General features: G+C 48.3%; 1 protein-coding gene across 5 annotated transcripts in view; it reads right to left on the reverse strand.

Moving 5' to 3' along the window:
- LOC144124487 (tRNA (uracil-5-)-methyltransferase homolog B-like) overlaps nucleotides 1-20,001 on the reverse strand; it is a 221,962-nt gene that overhangs the window by 172,156 nt on the left and 29,805 nt on the right. For all 5 annotated transcript variants that reach the window (XM_077657181.1, XM_077657182.1, XM_077657180.1 and 2 more), the window contains one exon: nucleotides 19,748-19,870. In XM_077657181.1, the coding sequence (XP_077513307.1) occupies nucleotides 19,748-19,870 (123 nt within the window). The remainder of the gene's footprint in view (nucleotides 1-19,747; nucleotides 19,871-20,001) is intronic.

Raw genomic sequence — 20,001 nt, forward strand, 5'->3', positions numbered from 1 at the left:
GGGAAGTTTTCCGGGAGTCCGCATCACCGTCGTCTTTGTGAGTCGAATTTGTCATCGCTCAGCGTGGCGCACGAAAAGGGGGGAGACCGATCTTTGTCGTCGCGAAGTGGCTGGTGGGCTGTTCGGCTGTTCATTGTTCGGGCTAGGTGTACGGAGGGGTGAAGGGAAGAAGTTGGCGCAACGGTGCGGGGTCAGTCTAATTTGTTCAGCACAAAATTCTAAGAAAGTTAAGTATGAGCCCACTCCTGCCGTCACGGAAGCAAAGCCCGTTTCCTTGCAGTTCCTGCCTAACCCCTACTGCGGTGCTACAGGAGGTTGACAGTGGTCCCCCTCTCTCGGGGCCATCTTGAAGTCAAATGGCGATATTCCAGAAGTTACTCAGAAGGGGGAAGCCGACTGCACAAATAATGCGAGAGTGTCGTCTTGGAACGAGAACTTTTGGTTGGAAGACAAGCCTTGCGGAAAGCTGACTTCCAGATTTTTCCAGATGGCCCATTAGTGTGCAGTAGTTTGTCGCATCGAGGGGACGTCGTGGAAAAGCATGTTCAGCGTTCCTCTCATGTTCAAAAATTCAGTCGTCAAAATTGGCAGACGAAGAGGCTTTGCGCATGCGCAGGACGTTACTGGAAAAGTGGTCCATTCCAGTGGCTATATATAAAGAAGGGCTTGGGAAGGGCCTGGGGAGTCGACCTTTAGGGAGCTTGGCGGAAGCTTGTACCGCAATCAAGGAAGGCCGGCGCCATTTGTCAACCTTCGTGGACAGTTCCAGCCTTTTTGGGGGCTTATTCGGTTATATACCGCTCTATCTGCGCTTACATTATTATTATAGTTGAGTATGCCCGCTTAATCTTGCTCCTTTTGAAATCGAAAATTCGTTAGAGATACAGGTTAAATGCAAGCATTGACAGCACTCCAGGTCATCATTAACCACAGCGGTCGACTAGTATCGAACAGAGAACCCATGCTGCTTGATTTCTTTATTGCGATGGCTCAGTCTTATTTTCAGCCAAATATATTCTTTGTCAAAATACAATTCATATTTCAGCAACATTGTTTTGCAGTGCGTGCAAATAACATAAGGTGTGTTTATCCACAACTGGAAATATTGAGCTCAGATATCCCGTTTAAAAATCCTTGACAGTTCACATGAAATGGTTCGTGTTTGAGCCGTGTGGTGGGGGAATTGAAGCAATCTGAGCGATGTGAAGAAGACCCTTGCCCTCACCATTTATTTTGGTCTTTGGAGATGTTAAAGTTTCAATTCAAGGCTTAGAAGTAAACCATATAGTCAGATGGCTATTAACCACAGCTGAACGGTACGACGAAACAGCGCTGACGGACGGGATGGAAGAGGAAACAGGCACCAGTAAGTGTGTCTGTCTCCTCTTCTGTCCCATCCGTCAGCGTTGTTTCGTCGTACCGTTCAGCATGATCCAACCAGCCCGACTCAGCCCTCTCCTTGGACCACAGCTGTACACAGGCCCTAAGTTGACGTATGTATATGAAACCTTATTTGCCATACAATAAATTTCCAGAGTGAAACAAAAGCACAGTTCACATTTAAAATGTGACTAGTCGAATTCCAAGGGCAAAGTCTTGACTGCTCAAACTGGTTTCCGTTTGGTTACAGCTGGGATCAACTGGGAGTTGTTCCATAAACCAGCTGGGAACTTTCGCACACATCCATGTATATAGTTTATTTAAATTAGAAAGGCATGTATTGTGACTCAAAGCTGCGCACGGGCTATAAGAGACGTCATAGCGAAGGACTCCGTATTAATCTTGGCCAAATGGGTACAATGTGCGCATAAAACGCACAGCCCATGAGTGTTTTTGCATTTGCTCTCCATCGAGATGTGGCCACCATGGCCGGGACTCGATCCAACATCCTTGGGTTCAGCAGCCTAACGCCATAGCTAGCGAAACCACCGAGTAGGGACATGAAGATGTGAGGTTATCTCATACACCATAATCAGGTATCCTCAATGCACACACTACCATATGCCACAGCGATAATTTTTTTCAGTTAACATGCAGCACTGCATCGGTGCCCACGTTGTGCTGGCTCGTCTGCGTATCAAATCCGGCAACCGCAATCAGCAGCTGTGACACTGTGACCAAGTGATGGTTCACAAAGCCAGCTCGCCGAAATCCACGCCGTCCGCTGCAAAGCAAGAGACAGAGTGGGCCGGTACCGCTTCCTCCCTGCATTTTTTCGCGTTTGTAAAGACATTTCTATTTTTACCATCATGATCGAACACACAACGGTTAGCACTACCATCACTGCTGCCTCACCAACAACGCCTCTACCGCCGCTGTGCGAAGGATTAATGATGCACGCCGAACAACCAAAACGTGCCCGAGGTTTCGTGGTGAACGCAAAGGTAAACGTATTTCTCTGCACTGCATTCGCACGAATCATGATGATGCACTGACACCCACGGAAGTGCCCATCACAACGGCTGCAGCAGTTCGTGCTGGTAAAATGAACTAGAGCCATTGTGCTGGTGGAAAAATCACGTTTTTCCATCCACGGAAAAGATCATAAGTGGATGTAGTGGAAGTACCGTATTTACTCGAATGTAACGCGACCACGATTGCAACGCGAGGGTCGACTTTTCGGGTGTGAAAAGGGGAAAAAAAAAACTAAGATTGTAATGCGAGGGTAGACTTCGGGCGTGAGACAGAAAAACTGAAAGAACCCGAATGTGATGCGAGGAACCGACATCGCACAGTTCTGAGGGTCAAAGACAACTTTATTGAAATACAAGCCAAACAGGCATTCCTATACACCCTCATCCTCACGGCAGTTGTCGCCGTCACTGTCATCATCACAGCTTGACTCTTCTTTGTCGCTAGCTGCCTCCCACAGCAGGTCGTCCTCGCTTCCGTCTAGAGCATTTGAAATTGAGCATTTCTTAAATGCGCGGTAGCCCAAATCATGAGGCAGCCCGTACCAGGCTGTTGAAACCCAGTGGGCAATGGAAGACACGCTTGAGCATTCCAGCCTACCTGCAGGTGTTGTTGTTGATCCGCTTTCAATCCACTCCCTGTATAATTGTCGCAAGCGATCCTTGAAGGGCTTGTTCATGCAAACGTCCAGAGGCTGGAGAATGGAGGTCATGCCACTCGGTATAACAACGAGATGCGTTCGGTCACGCTGTAGCTTTTGTTTGACACCGGGTGTCAGGTGACCTTGGAAAGAGTCCAGAACCAATATTGCTTCCGGACGCAGCAATGCGCCTGGCCTTCGGCCCCACACGCTTTGAATCCAACCTATGACAAGATTCGAGTCCATCAAACCTTTTTCGTGACAGTGCACGATGTCTTTCGGGAAAGTTTCCTTCGGAATCGTCTTCCGGCAAAAAATGATGAATGGAGGGAGCTTGCGGCCGTCAGCCAAACATGCCAGCATAATGGTAATCCAATTTTTTTTGTTGCTTGTGCTTCTAAGGCGAACTTCATGCTCACCAGACTTGTGCACTGTTCTGGACATAGGCATGTCCAGATACACGGGGGTATGGTCAGCATTGCCGATATGTCCAAGTGACATGTTGGTAGAGCGATGAAGATCGATGATGTAGCGCTGGAAGTTTTGATTCAAAGTCCCCGGGCAGCTTCTGGCAACAGAAGTTGTGCGTCGAAGGGAGAACCCGGCCCTTCGCATAAACTTCTGCACCCAGCCTCGTGATGCCTTAAACTGGTTTTGGGTCAAACTCGTGTCCCGCGCAAGCTCCTGTGCTTTGCACTGAAGCATTTCAATGCTTACTCCAAGTAGTCGGGAACGTTGCTCGCTAATGAACTCTGCAAAGCGACGCTCCAACTCCGGGAAGTGGCCTTTCTTGGGCCCCCGAAAGCCTTTTCACAGGCTGTTGCAGTTAAACAATTCCTCGCGATGTTTCCTCCATCCCCTGATCGTCGATTCGTTGACGTCCAGACGTCTTGCAGCCGCTGAATTTCCCACTTTCTCAGCAAGCAGAATAGCGTTGCGCTTGAAGCCAGCTGTATAATGAGCACGTGAGCACATCATTCCGCTTGAAGACAACTCGACCGTTTGATAGGGATAGGCCTAAGACTCGAAGCACAAAACGTACAACTATACGCACTGGCACCAAACACGAGAAAGAGCGAACAAAGCACGCTGCTCCATGCCCTGCTGCCTGTTAGTCACGTGGTGACGTTTTTGCATCAGTTGCAAGGATTAACAGACAGATGGCGGTGGGATTTCTCGCTCCTTTGCTGGCGTCTTGGCGGCGATTGCGAGCGCTCAGTGCCTCCGAGATGGCTGTTTCATTTTGCGGTCACGGAGGCCACACAACCTCGCTACAGGTTGCGAGCATTCGCCAAGAGGTGGCGCCCTCTCATCGCGCCAGTGACTCTAGCTGGCGTCGACTCTTGTTGGCTTGTTCTCACTGGCGTCTTTTTTTTTTGTGTTTGCGATTAGGTTGCCGCTTTGTCCTAGTAGTTGTGACCTGTGGTTCGCGTACTGGTTGACCGGCGAGTTGGAGTGCGTGATTTCGAATGACCAGTACGATCAACGCACACGTTTGACACATGAAATGATTTTAATAGTGTGAGTTTGGTGCTCTTCATAGCGTTTTTAAACCTAGTATTTGACTGTAACGCGGGGGGTGACATTTCCTTTCTACTTTCGGTAAAAAAACTCACGTTGCATTCGAGTAAATACGGTATAGTGCCTAGCATAAGCCAGTGAAGGAGACTGATTTGGCTTGATGCGACTCTAACCGAAACTACGGGTCCTTTCGCATTCGTTTTGTTACATGGCCTAACATCACTCCTTATATAAAAAAAGAGCTTTTTGTGTGTGCTCGATTAGTTTCCCAACAATTTGTGAGTGCTTTTATGATATAATTTTGACTGATTAGTCACGCTCAAATGCCGTTTTTTTCCCCCATGTTTCGCGGAGTCCTGAGCAGTTCAACCAACTGAAACCATACAGTTAAAATACTACTGAAACAAACGCTGGGCTTCGCGGGATAGCTATGTAGGCGCTTTAATAATATGAGCCAACAACCGGCATAATGACCAACAAACTTTTGAGTTTATGGCTGTCCTTTTCATGCCTCCAAGATTGGCATATAAAATTTGTACGTTTCGGAGGCTCGCGCTGTTCCCAGGGTATTATACCCAAAATGCTGTTCCCTCCGGGCCGTAGTTACGTGCGTCAGCTAGGTCAGCATTGTTGATCGCCACCATTTCCAGAGGTGCATAAATAAAAATGCACAAAAGAAGCAAATAAAGACTTGATTCAAATACAGAAGCACAAAAGATTTTTTTGTTTTTAAGTCGTAAACACGGCAAGTAGTGAGCGCCTTTGCATCACCATCTCGAGTCAGGCCAGACGGATGCACGTTGTTAAAGGAACACTGAGGAGAACTCTATCAAATTTTTTTCGTTAGCGAAATCTCATAGTTCGCATTTCATGGTTTTGTTGCCGCATGTCCGGAAGCGAAAGATGCATTTATTTCAAAGAAATTTGGATTCGAAGTTGAAAAAGTTTTTCCCGCCGCTCTAATTCAAACACGAGAACTCTTATGACGTCACGGAGAACTCTTATGACATCATACGACCGAGTGACGTGAAACGTGACGTAAACGCAGACTCCTTGATTTCTGGCGGCTAGTGGTGTGGTCTAGCAGCTGCCGAAATGAAGGCTACCGCCGCCGTACGTTGAAGGCATCTATCGGGGGTCGCTACCGTCGCTTCATTTACGTTTGCACCGGCGTCTTTCCAGCGTTACGATGCATCCCATTCCCGAACCTGACGACGTAGTTCTCACAAAAACTCCGGCCTGCATTTCAGCGACCTCAGCCCCACAGAGCATGCGATGCTTTTGAGGGAGCACAGTTAGGTTAGGCGCCGGCGGGTCGTTTCCCCCTTCCGCCGTGAGCAGCCGTTGCAAACTAAATATCATAACCCCAGTGCGGGGAGTCGCAAGGGGCCAGGACAAGGTCGGCACAACCGCCGACCTTGTGCGCCCATCGGAGGCTGGCCGGGGCTTTGGGGTTAACGGATTGTGATTCCTTGAACGGCGCAGTTGCACAGTGCAGCAGGCGGCGTTGAGGTCTCCCATGGTTGAAAGGGCCAAGTTATTTATTTTTTTTGCCACAAAAAATGGATGGGTGCTCAAAGGCAGTCGCGTTTAACGTTGGCAGCTTGAAACAAAAGCTGACGCACGACGTTTCAACGGCTTCCACTAGATCCAACAGGTCTACTGAATCGGGCTCTCTCGCCCACTTGCATGTACCTTCATATGTGTGCTATGAATGGATTAAATTAGCCGAGAGCTCGAAAAGAACAGCGCCACCCAACTGCCGAAGCTATTGAATTACGTCACAACACGTACCTCGCCGTGGAGCCGAATCAGTCTGTCCACGCCAGTGGCAGCTGGCGCACTCGGCTCGAAATAGAGACATGCTCCAAGTCTCCGCTAGTGCGGTCAGAATGCGCCGAAGCCGCTGAACGCGTCGGCGATCAAGCGCAGTTGGAGTATAGAGGGTCTCGCTTTGGACGACGTGACTTCGCCGTGCAGGGCGCGCGCTCGCGCGCCTCGCCGCAGCATAAACGCGCCTTAACAGAGCCTGCGCTTAACCGCTAACCAACGTATTCGGTGGCGGCATCTATGGGAGCCACTGAAACCTCCCGCCCACTCACTGAATAGAAGAAAAAAAAATCTTGTACCGAGGCTCAGAATTGAGCCAGGGCTTTTGGCGTTTGAGGCGGAGACGCTACCACTCCGCCACGACGGCTCATAGTATAACCATCAATAAAGGCGTATCTACTGAATGCACTCTTCTGATGCAGAAATCTCCGTGCTTTCCCTACGTATATCCTGGTATAACAGAGCTAGGCCATCAGCAATTTTTCTTAACTGCTTTGTACCTTGTCTCCCGTCCCTAATAAACGATTTCCGTTAAGTAGTTTGAAATTGACTGGCACAGCAGGGAACGTTTCACCGGGTGAGCATGCGAAGGCACAAGTGCTCTTTATACTGCGAACTGCCTTGTACGATCACCGACCATCGTGCCATCATAGTTTTTCATCAACCGTGGCGATCATCTGACCAGCCTTAACTGGCTCTTTCAAAGGTCAACTAGCACTTGAAGTGGCACTTGGAGTTCCTCTGTTGTTCGGCGCTTGTATATCGAGGCGCGTCAAAATCAAAACCACGGGGCAAGCAAAGCTCATAGACGCGAAGCGCCATAACAAATCGAAACTTTCCTGGCCGCCTGTGGCGCCGCCAAGGATCGGTTTTCTTTGCATCCAACATTCATGTTGTCTTTTGTCTGCCTTCCTTGTGTGATAAAAGTGCACTATCGGTTTTAAAACAAAACTTACTTCAATATTGAACCGCTGAACCTTTCTCTGTCAGCCTCAGAGATTCGCGGCCCCATGTAAGAAGAAAAATTCCTCCAAGGTGGAGTCTCTTGTCCTATGGCGCCACCACGCTTGTACATGCAAGATTGGCCTGTGGTGGCGATACCTGTACTTTGGTTCTTGCTATTTTCTACCTTACAAGAGCTTTGTTTTCAGTAAGAGCGGCGTTTTTGTGATCAGGAGCTGGTATTCTATCGATACAAGCGAACTTCAATTTCTCCTCAGTGTCCCTTTAAGATCGGCGCCAGCGGGTCTCATCATTAGCAACTTGATGACGATCGCTCCCGGGCAGCACAGAGTGCTGCTGCACTGGGTGGACCCATGTGTCAGCATGGTGCCATTACCACGCTTCGCCCAGTCGTGGCGTGGGACCAAAATGGGGAGCAAGATTCTGCGAAAATCCCCTTTCAGGAGGCCAGACGCCGCGGCCGTCTTCATACCTTCCCCGCGCTCGCTAATGGCAAAACCAATTATGGCATCCCGGGATCCGAATGAGCAAGAACTCAGGCGTGGAAAACAACTCTTTCAGACGTCTTCGGTGCCGCTCGTCCACAGCAGTCGTCGGCCTTGCTATCTCCCGACGGGGTGCTCCGGCTTAGCGCGCCAGCTTCTTCGAAGGAAGAATAAGGTTCGTCGACCGTGGGAGAGTTGGCGGCCCAGCTGACGTCAGCTAGCAGCCCGGCGGTGTCCCAACCGCATCCCCCTCTCCCTCGTGCTCAACTTATGGCAGGGGCGTGTCCATGTGTACGGAGGTGTCAGTTGGTGCGTGCGAGTTTGTGCACGAGAATGCAAGTTTTAGGCCACTCCCACCCTGGTGGAGACGTCCTCAAACTGGGGAATCTAGGGACGGAGAACAGTATAAAACTGGACGGCGATGTGCAGTGAATCATGCTCCTTTTGGGATGCTCCTTTTGCATCCTGCATCTGCATCATCCATTATGATCTTACCTTATATCCTCTCTTTGGAGAGAAGTTCACTTTTGATCTCTGACTGTGTTTGTGAATACATTGAATGCACGGTGCATTGAAGCGGTGTTTCCGTGTCACTTGTACTCGCTAGTGCATTAATTCCAGCCTTACACGTAATGTCTGGCTCCCAAAAAAAAGACAAACAGTTTCTTCATACCCGGACCAAAGCGTACATACCTAAGAAGAGAAGAATCTCGAGGTATATCTTACAGTTCTTAGTACTTCATCCCGACTTTCATTTGTGTCAATGCATCCGTTAACCCACACTTTTTGCTTCTTCGCTTTTACAGGTCGCTAACTGATGGCGCTTCTTCTGCAGAAATCAGATTGTTTTTTTCTCACAAAGTCGAACAGACGAAAAACCGGACTAGCCCATGGCCGCAGTGATACTCTGAATCGCTTCTGACAAAGGACCTTAGTGTAGAACTTGACGCTGGTTGAGCGTACGAGCCTTGAGTCGAACTCTTCACTTGGGAGTGAAACACGAACCACCTTTGCAGGCTGAGTTGTATGCCCCTAAAGGGGCAGCGGGGTTTGCGGAGCCGGTGGGTGTCCGGTGGTGGGTTTCGAACCAACCACCTCCCGCAGCTGAAGCAGACTCCCAGCCTGTCCCGACAGCACGAACCTCGTCGATGTTCAACCAATTGGCGATGACTCTACCCATCATTCCGAGCTGTCCCTGCCATCCACAGACTGCTTCGCGGATAAGTATTTTCAGTATTTCCAACCAAAAGAAAAGTCGCCTATCTGCTATGCTAATGATAATACCTTGTTATACATTGATTCGGGAAAATGTTGAGGAAATTTGATTTCGCAGGTTTTAAAAACCATTCACTGAAAATTGGAGAAGGAGCCCGATGTGAAAAGGAAAATGTGACCATACGTCTTTGATTTCATTTGTAGAAGCTCCAACACCAGGGCCTTCACGTCGAACAACAGGAGGAGCCAACTTTGATGAAACAAGCAATGTGCATTCGCTTGCCTTCACGAATTCAAGAAACAGATCAAGGGAGGACGAGTCAGCGCTGTACGAATGTCGGTCACTTCCAGCCGAAGCCTACAGGTTTCCCAGAAACCGAGGCGGTAGATCGTGCCAACGTGATTGGCTTTTTTATGAGAGCAAGAGCGACGTAGTCTTGTGTCACGAGTGCCGTCGACATTTCGATGAAAGAGGGGACAGTGCTGGAAGTATGGAACCAGCTTTTGTTAAGGTTGGTTTTAACAATTGGAAAAAAGGTATCGAGAAGTTCCAGTCACATGAAAAGAGCAAATTTCACTTGGCCTCCGTGAGCCAAAACTTGTCATGCCAGGCAGGCATTCCTGTTTTGCGTCTCCTTTCACAGTAATACAACAAATAGCGGGAGGAGGCCAGGGCAGCACTTCGTGTCATAGTTAGCTCTATGCTCTACCTCTGCCGCACAGGTCAAGCTCTTCGAGGACGAGGTAAATGTGACGGAAATTCGCTCGATTTGCTCGATGAGAGGTCGGAGGATGTCCCGTTCCTTAAAACGTGGATGAGTAAGAGAAATAGATGGGTGAGCGGTGACATGCAGAATGAGCTTATAGAGATTATGGCTCATAGTGTGTAACGAGAAATTTTAGAGCACGTGAAGTCTAGTCCATTTTTTCGTATCATTGCTGATGGAACAACCGATGTAAATGGTGACGAGCAGTTCACCTTTTGCGTGCGGTGGGTGCAGAGCGAGAATCTCGAAGTTCGGGAAGAGTATCTCGGCCTGTATAACGCGCCTGACAGTAGATCTGAGACCCTATACTCGGCCATCAAGGACATGATTTTGCGCCTCGGCCTAGACTTTCACTGGGTACGAGGCCACTGCTTTGATGAGGCAGCGAATATATCCTCGGTTTTTGGATGTGCAAAAAAGACTTAGTGATTGTGAGCCACGGTCATTGAATGTCCATTGCAGTAATCACTGTTTAGATCTGGTACTGCAAGAGGCTAGCAGGAGTTGTGACATAATTGGAGACGCTCTTACCCCTGTTAAGGACGTTTCCAACGCAGTCCTCGACTCCAAGAAGTGCAAAAGTGTTCATGCTAACATGGTACTTCCTACACGACGCGAGTCAGCTGTGGAGAGTGGATCAAGGCCAAATAACTTAGTGCCGCTTTGCCCGACGCGATGGACCATTAGAGTCAAGTCGATGCAAAGATTCGCTGAGAATTACGCATGAGTTCAAGAGACACTCAAGGAGCTCTTGCAGACACCAGGTCCAGTGACCAAAAGCAGCAAGGCTATTTTTAGAGGTTACGATCGGCTTTTGCAGAAATATGAAACCTTGTTATGTATCCGCATTTCCATAGCCTTCTTTGGGCCTTGTGAAGAATTAGCAAGAGCTTTCCAGAGTTCGACATATTGCGCCGCAGGTGCAAAAAAGGCAGCAGAGGCTCTCTGCAAGGCAATCTCCCAGTTGCGCTCTTAAACAGTGTTTCAGAAGCTGTGGCAGGACACGAGCGCAACAGCAGCGTGCCTACGCCTGAAGGAACCTCGTATGTCCAGGCCGACAACACCTCCTGCGAGGTATAAGATGACAGAAAGACCTGTCCAGCCAGTTACACTTGACGTTAAGGCCGTGCTGCGCAAGGAGTATTTCGCTACTGCCGACCGAATCATAAGTGAAACAAAACAGTGTTTTGAGCAGCTGAGCATGGAACACCTCGTAAAACTAGAAGACACCTTAACCAGCGCAGCTGGAGGTAGTCGGTATACAGCAGATAAACTAGAGGCGGCTTTGGGAGTGCATGCAGTTGATTTTGACTTGTGTAGACTCTCGGCACAGTTTATGCTATTATCAACTCTTCTAAACGGTGCTGATTCTACCACAACTCTGAGCATTTTGGAGATCCTACAAAGGGAATTGCAAAACATTCGCAAGTTGATGGATCAGGTCGTGAGGTATGTTCAGCTTCTGTTTTCCATACCAGCGGCTGTCGCTTCTGGGGAACGCTCTTTTAATGCTGTGCGCAGAATCAAAACGTATTTGGGCAACCGAACGACTCAAAAGAGGTTATCGCATCTTTTGATTTTGCATATACATAAAGAAAGAACGGCGCTCCTAAGTATAGACAACGTCATCAGGGTGCTTGTGAGTAGAACAGCGGAGCGAGGAGCAACCTTTGGTCCCGCCTAAGCACCTGTCCGAAATGTCTGCTGCTTGCGTGCATTATTGGTAACTGTATACATGTACTGTAGCGCGTTTGCTTGTATTCTGGTATTAAAACTGTTGTTTTATGTTATGGTTTTGTTCATGCACGAATGTCTAAACATGTAAATTTGTCAATGTCAATAAATATGTGCGCACTGAAAATTCATTTTGTAATTTTTTTCTTGTTAATGCTTGTATAATATGCACCATCTAGCGATCAAAAGAAACACTGCATAAGGAAAACAATTTTTTTTTCACGTAGTTAATTGTTCTCTCTCGAGCCAAACTTGGATTGTAATATGCGAAAAACCTAGCTACAAAAGGAGGAGGTTTAAAGGAGGTATGAATGTTCTGTATCGGCCAGTCGGTCTGATAAGATTGTACCATCGTTGACGTGTGCCTGGCCAGCATGCAGCGTTATCTATAGAACTCTGCTGCTGCCTCGAGTAAAGGGCTTTTTGCGTTCCTGCCACAGAAGTGTCTGTCTGCTGCTTAGAATAGAACAGCTCCCTGTTTAGATTTTTGTGTGGTTCGGCGCACACTTTTCTCGTTAATCTGGAATGTTGGAGTAAATCCCTGTAGCTTAATAGTGGTTCATAAAAATTATGTTCCTGCGGATGTTGGGGGACCCGGAGGAACAGCGCGTGGGCAGCGGCGCGAGTACCTTCGCTTTCAACATCCCCAGAGTGTCCTGATGTCCATATGACTGTGGATTTAAACTCTGTATTTTCTTGAGTTCTAAGTATTCTGTTCGCGCGTTTTCCAATCCTTCCTCTTGTATAGTTAGAGCATGCAGTCTGGGAGTCCGTAAAAACACAAGCGATCTTCCTGGAAACCATCGCCAAAGCGATCGCCGCTTCCTCAGCCTGGGCGATTCTCTGGCATCGAAGTGATGCCCCATTAACTAATTTTCCTTGCGCATTCGTGCATGCTATCGTTGATATCCGGTTGATTGGATTTCTTTCGTCTTTTCGTCTTTCCGCATGCTGCTGCTGCTGCTGCTGATGATGATGACCAAAGATTTACCTTGTGGCATTGCACTCGCTGAACTGTTTCCTTTGGCCGAATGCGTAGTTTGCCGCCGCCGCTGATGATGATGATGATGACCAAAGTTTTGCCTTGTGACATTGCACTCGCTGAACTGTTTCCTTTGGCCGAATGCGTAGTTTCTGCTCTCACAGCTGGGCCTCAGTCTGGTCTCCACAACCCCTACTCGGCCGCTTCATGTCCGGACCTTACTTCTGCAATGATCGCGGCGGATTTGCCACCTGACTACACCAGCGCGCCCTCCACCCTTTTAGTTTCCTACAGTGCCGTCTTCGATTTTGGGAATCATCCTCTTGGTCAAACTACTGTCGTGACCCATCGCATAAATACGGGCAATGCCAGCCCCATACACAGAAGGCCCTATCGCGTTCTCCTTCCTGAGCACCATGTTATCCAGACAGAGGTGGACAAGATGCTGGCGAACAACATTACCGAGCCTTCTAGCAGTCCTTGGGCGTCCCCAATGGTGCTGGTCAAAAAGAAAGATGGCAGTTAGCGCGTCTGTGTCTACTATCGTCATCTTAATTAGACAACAAAGAAAGACGGCTATCCTTTTCCAAGAATCGATGACGCCCTCAACTGCCTACTTGGTGCCAGCTATTTTTCTTCTATTAACTTTGTTTTGGCTACTGGCAAATTGCTGTTGATGAACGGGATCATGGGAAGACTGCCTTTGTTATCCCCGATGGCCTGTACCAATTCAGTCATGCCTTTCGGCCTCTGCAATGGTCCTGCCACTTTCGAGCGCATGATCGACTTGTTCCTGCGTGGTTACAAATCAATGACGTGCTTGTGCTACCCAGATGACGTCGTTTCCTCCCCCACGTTTGAAAGCCACCTACACCGTCTTTCTACTATTCTTGCCGTCTTCTGCCGCTCCGCTCTCTAACTGAACTCCAAGAAGGGGAGCTTTGGCCAGTGCCGAATTAAGATGCTCGGCCACTTGGCTGATGCTTCTAGTGTCAAGCCCGACCCTGACAAAGTTCAATGCTGTTCGGTATCCCACCCTCTGTTCCTCAAGCGATGTGCGCAGTTTTCTTGGGCTCTGGTCATATTTCCGCCAGGTTATCCCGAACTTCGCCGACACAGCCCGTCCCCTTACCACCCTCCTGAAGGATGTGCGTTTATCCTACAGAACTTAGCACAGATGCCAGTGCCCACGGTATTGCCGCCATCCTTGCATAGCGTCAGCACATGCACTATCGTGTGACTGCCTACGCCAGCCTCCTGCTATCTCCCTCCGAATGTAACTATTCCATTACTGAGCAGGAGTGCCTTGCACTTGTTTGGACGTTAACCAAATTCCGCTCTTATTTGTCGGGGAGACCCTTCGGCGTAGTTACAGACCACCACGCCTTGTGGTGGCTGTCCTCTCTCAAAGATCCTACAGGCCGTCTGGGTCGCTGGGCCTTGCACTTGCAGGAATACACATTTACAAGTCCGGCCTGCTGCATCAAGATGCTGACTGTTAGTCCTGCCATCCTGTCGATCCTCCTGATTCCATCAAACGTGATACCAACGATTGTGTTTTGTCCGTATTGGAGTTTCTCCACATCAGCAATGAGCAGCGCCATGATCCATCTCTGCTCCCCATAATCCACTGCCTCTGCAGTGACCCTTCTGATCCTGCTCCGAGCCTGTCAGTGCTCTGTACCACCGCAATATGCACCCTGATGATGCCAACCTCTTGTCCCGACCCATCTCCGCTCCACTGTACTTGCCCAACTTCATGACGCTCCTATAGCAGGGTACCTCGAAGTGTCACGCATGTACAATATCGTGCACAGGCACTTCTTCTGTCCTGGCCTTTAGTGCTCTGTCCATGGCTACGTTGCTGCCTGTGATCAACGTCAGCGCCAGAAAACGCCCTGCTCCTGCCTAGTGGCCAGCTTCAGCCCATCGACATACTGATTGACCCATTTTACCATGTTGGTCATGATCTGCTTGGGCGTTTTCCCACATCAACTTCCGCCAAGAAGTGGATTAATAAGTGGCGACCAACTACACTACCCAGTACACTTTAACGTGCACTATCCCGATCAGCTCTGCCTTCGATGTCGCCGATTTTCTTCTCTATGACTTCGTTCTGCATCGTGGCGCTCCTCGTCAACTGCTTACGGATCGAGGTCCCTGCTTTCTTTCTAAAGTGGTTCATGACCTTCTGCACTCATGCTCCACCCATCACTTATTTACAACAACCTACCATCCCCAAACAAATGGCCTTACTGAGCACCTTAACCACACCCTGACGGGCAAGCTGTATGTCTCAGACCACCATCGTGACTGGGACGTCAGTTTACCTTTCGTGACGTTCGCCTACAATTCCTCACGCCATGATACCACCGAATACTCCCCCTTCTACCTGCTCTTTGGTCGCAACCCGTTGCTACCCTTTGAGAGCTTACTGCCTCATGACGCTTCTACCAGCAGTTACGTTTGTGACGCCATTGCCCATGCTGACGTCGCCAGCCAAACCACTCGGGAACGTCTCGACGATTCTCGGACCACTAAAAAACGTCGTTACGACCTTCATCACCGTGGCACCCACTGCCCTGCTGGTTCCCTCGTACTTCTCTGGCGCCTTGCACGCCATGTGGGCCTGTGTGAGAAGCTCCTGCCTTGTTACGTGGGTCTTTACCGCGTCTTGAGGCAACTGAGCACTGTGACCTACGAACTCATGCTCCTGGACCCCAACTCTCCTCACGCGGCCCCCTTCATACAGCTTGTGCACATTGCCCATCTTAAACCCTACCACTGGAACCCACCACCTTAGGCCGCCCAGGGACTGTGCCCTCTCCCGCGGGGCGGAGGGGGGGTCAGTGTTACAGTACACAGTCGCGAAGCGAAGAGGACGTTGTTCTGTCACTGGGCAGTTGATACGACAAGGACGCTGCAGCTAGTGCTTCGGTGACTTGGTTTTGGTGTGCCTTCTGTCTACAGCCTGTCACACCTGCTGCTGAGCTAACCTCTGTAATGATATGCTTTCAGAACTCCCTCCGGAACTCGTGTATGCACAAGATGAACTAAAGTTTTAAGCAGAAGTCCACGAGACAGACTAATGCTGGTTACCTCACCAGTGTCCAGATATCTGTTACCAAGAAACTTCTCAGAAAACTGAAACAAGGGTTATAGGGAAACAAGTGGGCACATGCCATAGCTTGAGCATTCCTCTCCCGGGAAGCCTCAATACTCCCCTCACATAACCGCCCCAACCCTTCACTACATATCCAAAATACTCCAACACATTCGCTTAGTGAGACAAACATTCCCCGGACCTGCCAAGGGACTGGATAAATCAAAGTAGTGCCATCTCAGGCGCTTACAAACCCTACCCTACAACAGCCCAGCCAGACCACACACTATTAACTGAAAGTCCTCAGTTCAATGCCAATTTTGCAGCCAAAAAGCCAACCTTAATCCCATGGTATGGGCTTGCCAAGACAACCAAGTCATACCCCCTACAGCGAGGCCAACATGGGCGAATTCGGAGGCGGCCCTTTCCAGCAGGACCCTCCTATTTTTTATTTTGCCACGTCACGGTAGAACAAAACAAGCCACTTGGCAAACAAGCCGCCTGTCGTCCCCGTGACACCTCTAAACTTACGCCTAGTGGCACACTCGTAGAATAAAAAAAAAAAGTCGCACATCAGTCAGATCTTTGTGTCGTGCATGTAGCATACGAGAACATCGCTTCCAAACCATTGCATCTTGCGAATCTTCACGATGACAAACTGCGACCACCAGTCGCTCCCATTCATGTTCATGCGGAGAAAGCTGCCAACGTGAAGCTTACTGCACTTTTCAACAACTGTAGGCATCACATTTCAAAGCATGCATTTTTGACAACCACATCTGGTAATAAGTTTTGTCACCCTTCCATACAGCCTGTATTTCTTATTTTTATTAATTTTTGCTTTTGGGTTTTTGGTCGTTGCGTTATTTCGGAAGGAAGTGAGGAGGGGGTGACACGAAGGCCAGCAGACGTTCGGCACCCTCCGCTCCTGCAACAAGCAGTGGTTTGCGACTGCAAGGCAGAGTTTACAGAACTTCCTCATTTGCTGTAATTGAGTTGTGCAGCCATGTTCATTGTATCTGAGATGCAATGTCATTGCCCCAACACATATTCTGATGGTACCATCGCCCTCGTTTGTAATAAGCGAGTGTTCGTTATAACTGCAACTGTTCTAAGTCGGCTCGACTGTACTAGAATAGCTATGGCAGTCAGGCACCAATGGAGTAAGGAGTTCTGCATTAGCCAGCGTACCATCACCCTGCTGCGCGCGCTAAACATGGGCTGTCAAAGTGCCAGCATGGGGTGAAGCACCATCACGAGGTGACATACGCAGTATATTATGTGCCAACACTACCGTAACAGCAAAATGCACGCGAGCAACATTTGTAATCAGGGACGCCGGAAGTATTAAGTGGGGGGGGCCTCAAACAAGTTTCTTTTTACTTGTTTTTTTTTGTTTATGTACCTAGGTTTTTCAGATATTACAATCCAAGTTTGGCTCAAGAGAGAACAATTAACTGTGTGAAAAAAAAATTGTTTTCCTTATGCAGTGTTTCTTTTATCGCTAGATGGTGCATATTATAGAAGCATTAACAAGAAAAAAGTTACAAAATAAATTTTTAGTGCACACATATATGTCTAACAGAGGTTAGGCAGTAAATGCAAGGAAACGGGCTTTGCTTCCGTGACGGCAGGAGTGGGCTACCTCATACAGGGATTCTGCTTATACTAAACTTTCTTATAATTTTCTGCTGAACAAATTAGACTGACCCCGCACCGTCGCGCCAACTTCCTTCCTTCACCTCTCCGTACCCCTAGCCCGCACAATGAACAGCCCAACAACCCACCAGCCACTTCGCGACGACAAAGACCGGTCTCCCCCTTTTTGTACACCACGCTGAGCGATGACAAATCCGACTCACAAAGACGACGGTGATGGGGACTCTCGAAAAACTTCCCTTCGCATACGTTAATGGAATTCACCAGTTTTTAACAAAGGAAAAGCGAAGCCAGTTCCCTGCTTCTGCTGCTACTGAGAATTGGTACCTGCGCCAGAGTGCTTTTTGTTGTTAAAATTGCCGTTCTATGAAAACCAAAATGAGGGCTAGCATTCTAATTCATGCCTGTTCCAGAGACTTGGGGGTGTCTTCAACGTGTAGTTTCCTACTGGGACGTCATGGGAACACGGAGGTCATAAGTTAGGTTACAGCAAAAAAATATAAACAAGGAATTCAGGTGGAGAGGGGCTGAGCCCCCTCACGAGAATACTTGGGGGGGCTCTGGCCTCCTGTGCCCCCTGTTTCGGCATCCCTGTTTATAATGCATGGGTTTCTGTGGGAGCTATGGCGTGCAACAATGTAGCAGCCACAAAAATTCAGCGCCTGGGAACATGACAGTGGGGTTCTACTGCATTTCCTTCCTATACCTTTGCATGGCATTTTTCAAGTAGCTTCTAACCGATTTCTGCGAGGCTGCCATAAAAGAGGATTTCAAAACTTTGTCCCCTGAGGAGCAAAGTAATAGTATCTTTTTTTTTTTTAATGCCACCGCCATTTGCATTAAAAAGAGTAGAGTCTAGAAGATACAAATCCCACAGTGTTGTGGAAAATATTCGTATAATCTGAAAACGAACAAACCCATATGCAGAAGCAAGGGAAATGCATTCGAGCATATCTTTTTACGGCTGACGAGATTTATGTATGGGAACTGATGCTTGTTGGGTGAGTTGGTTGTCCATAATTGCTAAACAGCACAAAGCCAAGATGGGACATCAAAGAGCATTAGTGTTAGCTCTTTTCCGTACAGTCTTGGTTTTGCAATGCTTAGCACTTAGTAATGAGAAGGCATTAGGTGGCTCATTGATATGAAAACCTGGCATTTGCCAAAGTGTGGCGGCATTACAAAACTAGCAATTGGTCGAAACGGTGTGAGGTCATCAAGGCAGGAAAATATGAAATGTAACCAGTAATAGTCACTACTAGCGCTTACAACTGCACAAACTACAAAGGAATATAATAGAGTTAGAACTGAAATGGAATAGAAGTGAAATAGGAATTGAATTAGAATCGAATTAGATAGAAGTGAAATAGGAATCAAATTAGAATTGAACTAGAATGGAATTCAAATAGAATTGCAATACTTTCGCATCACTCGCATGTAAATTTGTGCACAGCTGCACACTGCTGCTACTAAGTGCTCGTGGCACTTACCACGCGACTGGCGATCACGGCGTCAGCGGGTACAGTTTAGCTACCCAAAGCACTCATCTATCCTGCACCATCAAGTCTCTTGTTGCCTAAGTGACTGACTGTTACGCGAGGAAAAACTTATTAGTCTGTTGTTGCCTAAGTGACCGTTACGCTAGGAAAAACTTATTGGTCCATTCAGCCAGAACAAATGCGCTAACCTTCAAATCCGGTCACGCTCCATAGTTTAGTGCTCACGGTAGTACATACTGTGCAAATGGCAACTGTGGCATTTGCGATGCCAAGGGCAACGCTTAGTGCTTGCAGGTACGGTCACAGCTCCTACGTTTGTATCATCTGTACGACGCTGGAAAGAATTCGGAACATCCAAAATTCTGCCTACAGCTGATTGCAGGAAATGTTACAAGTTCAAATCATCCCAAAATTCACATCGGCCATGATCGTATCATCAAATGTCACACATTTTGTCGCTAAGTTAGTCTACCATCATTGCATTCTTTGTAGATTTCATTCCATTCACTGCCATTAAGACATGCCTCTCACTTCCCATAATTGACAAGGCAACTATCACCGCAGCTCTGCCTCTGCATATTCTGTAACAAATTAAGAGTGGAGTGCATGCATACATTGCTTGGATTGTGAATGACGATTCTGGAGGAAGCTAACTTGCTTGGACTGCAGGCTGAAGTTTTCTTTCATCACTAGAAGCACTGCTTACCCCTCTCTTGCTTTGATATACAGTTCTGGGCGTTTTGTGATGCAGAGTGCTGCAGGCAACGATATTTTGTGTGCAAACTAAACAAAGGCTAAAACTATCATCACAGCTATCCATATAAAGCAACACTCTGAGAAATGCTAAAAATTAACAACACATTTAAGAAAGCTCAGCTCTGCTGAAAACTGCACAGAGCACCACTGAAGAGCAGTGAAAACCAAATGAAGCACTCACCGATGGCAGCACAGGTCGTAGCGGACAAGGCAGGTTTTGGGGGTCCACTGGGAAATCAATGCCGGCCGCCTGCAACCGCTGGCCAAGCTGCCGCATCGTTCGGCTCAGGTTCTTGTGCTTGATCTGCACCATGGGCTTCTCGTCAGTGCCTGACCCATGCACCCATTCTTGAGACCCGGATGCACAGGTTCCCCACATTGGCATGAGTAAAGGTGAACAAGCAAGCTTCTTTGTTCTGACAAGACAGAATGACG

The sequence above is a fragment of the Amblyomma americanum genome, chromosome 3, assembly GCF_052857255.1.
Source record: "Amblyomma americanum isolate KBUSLIRL-KWMA chromosome 3, ASM5285725v1, whole genome shotgun sequence".
Taxonomy (NCBI): Eukaryota; Metazoa; Arthropoda; class Arachnida; order Ixodida; family Ixodidae; genus Amblyomma; species Amblyomma americanum.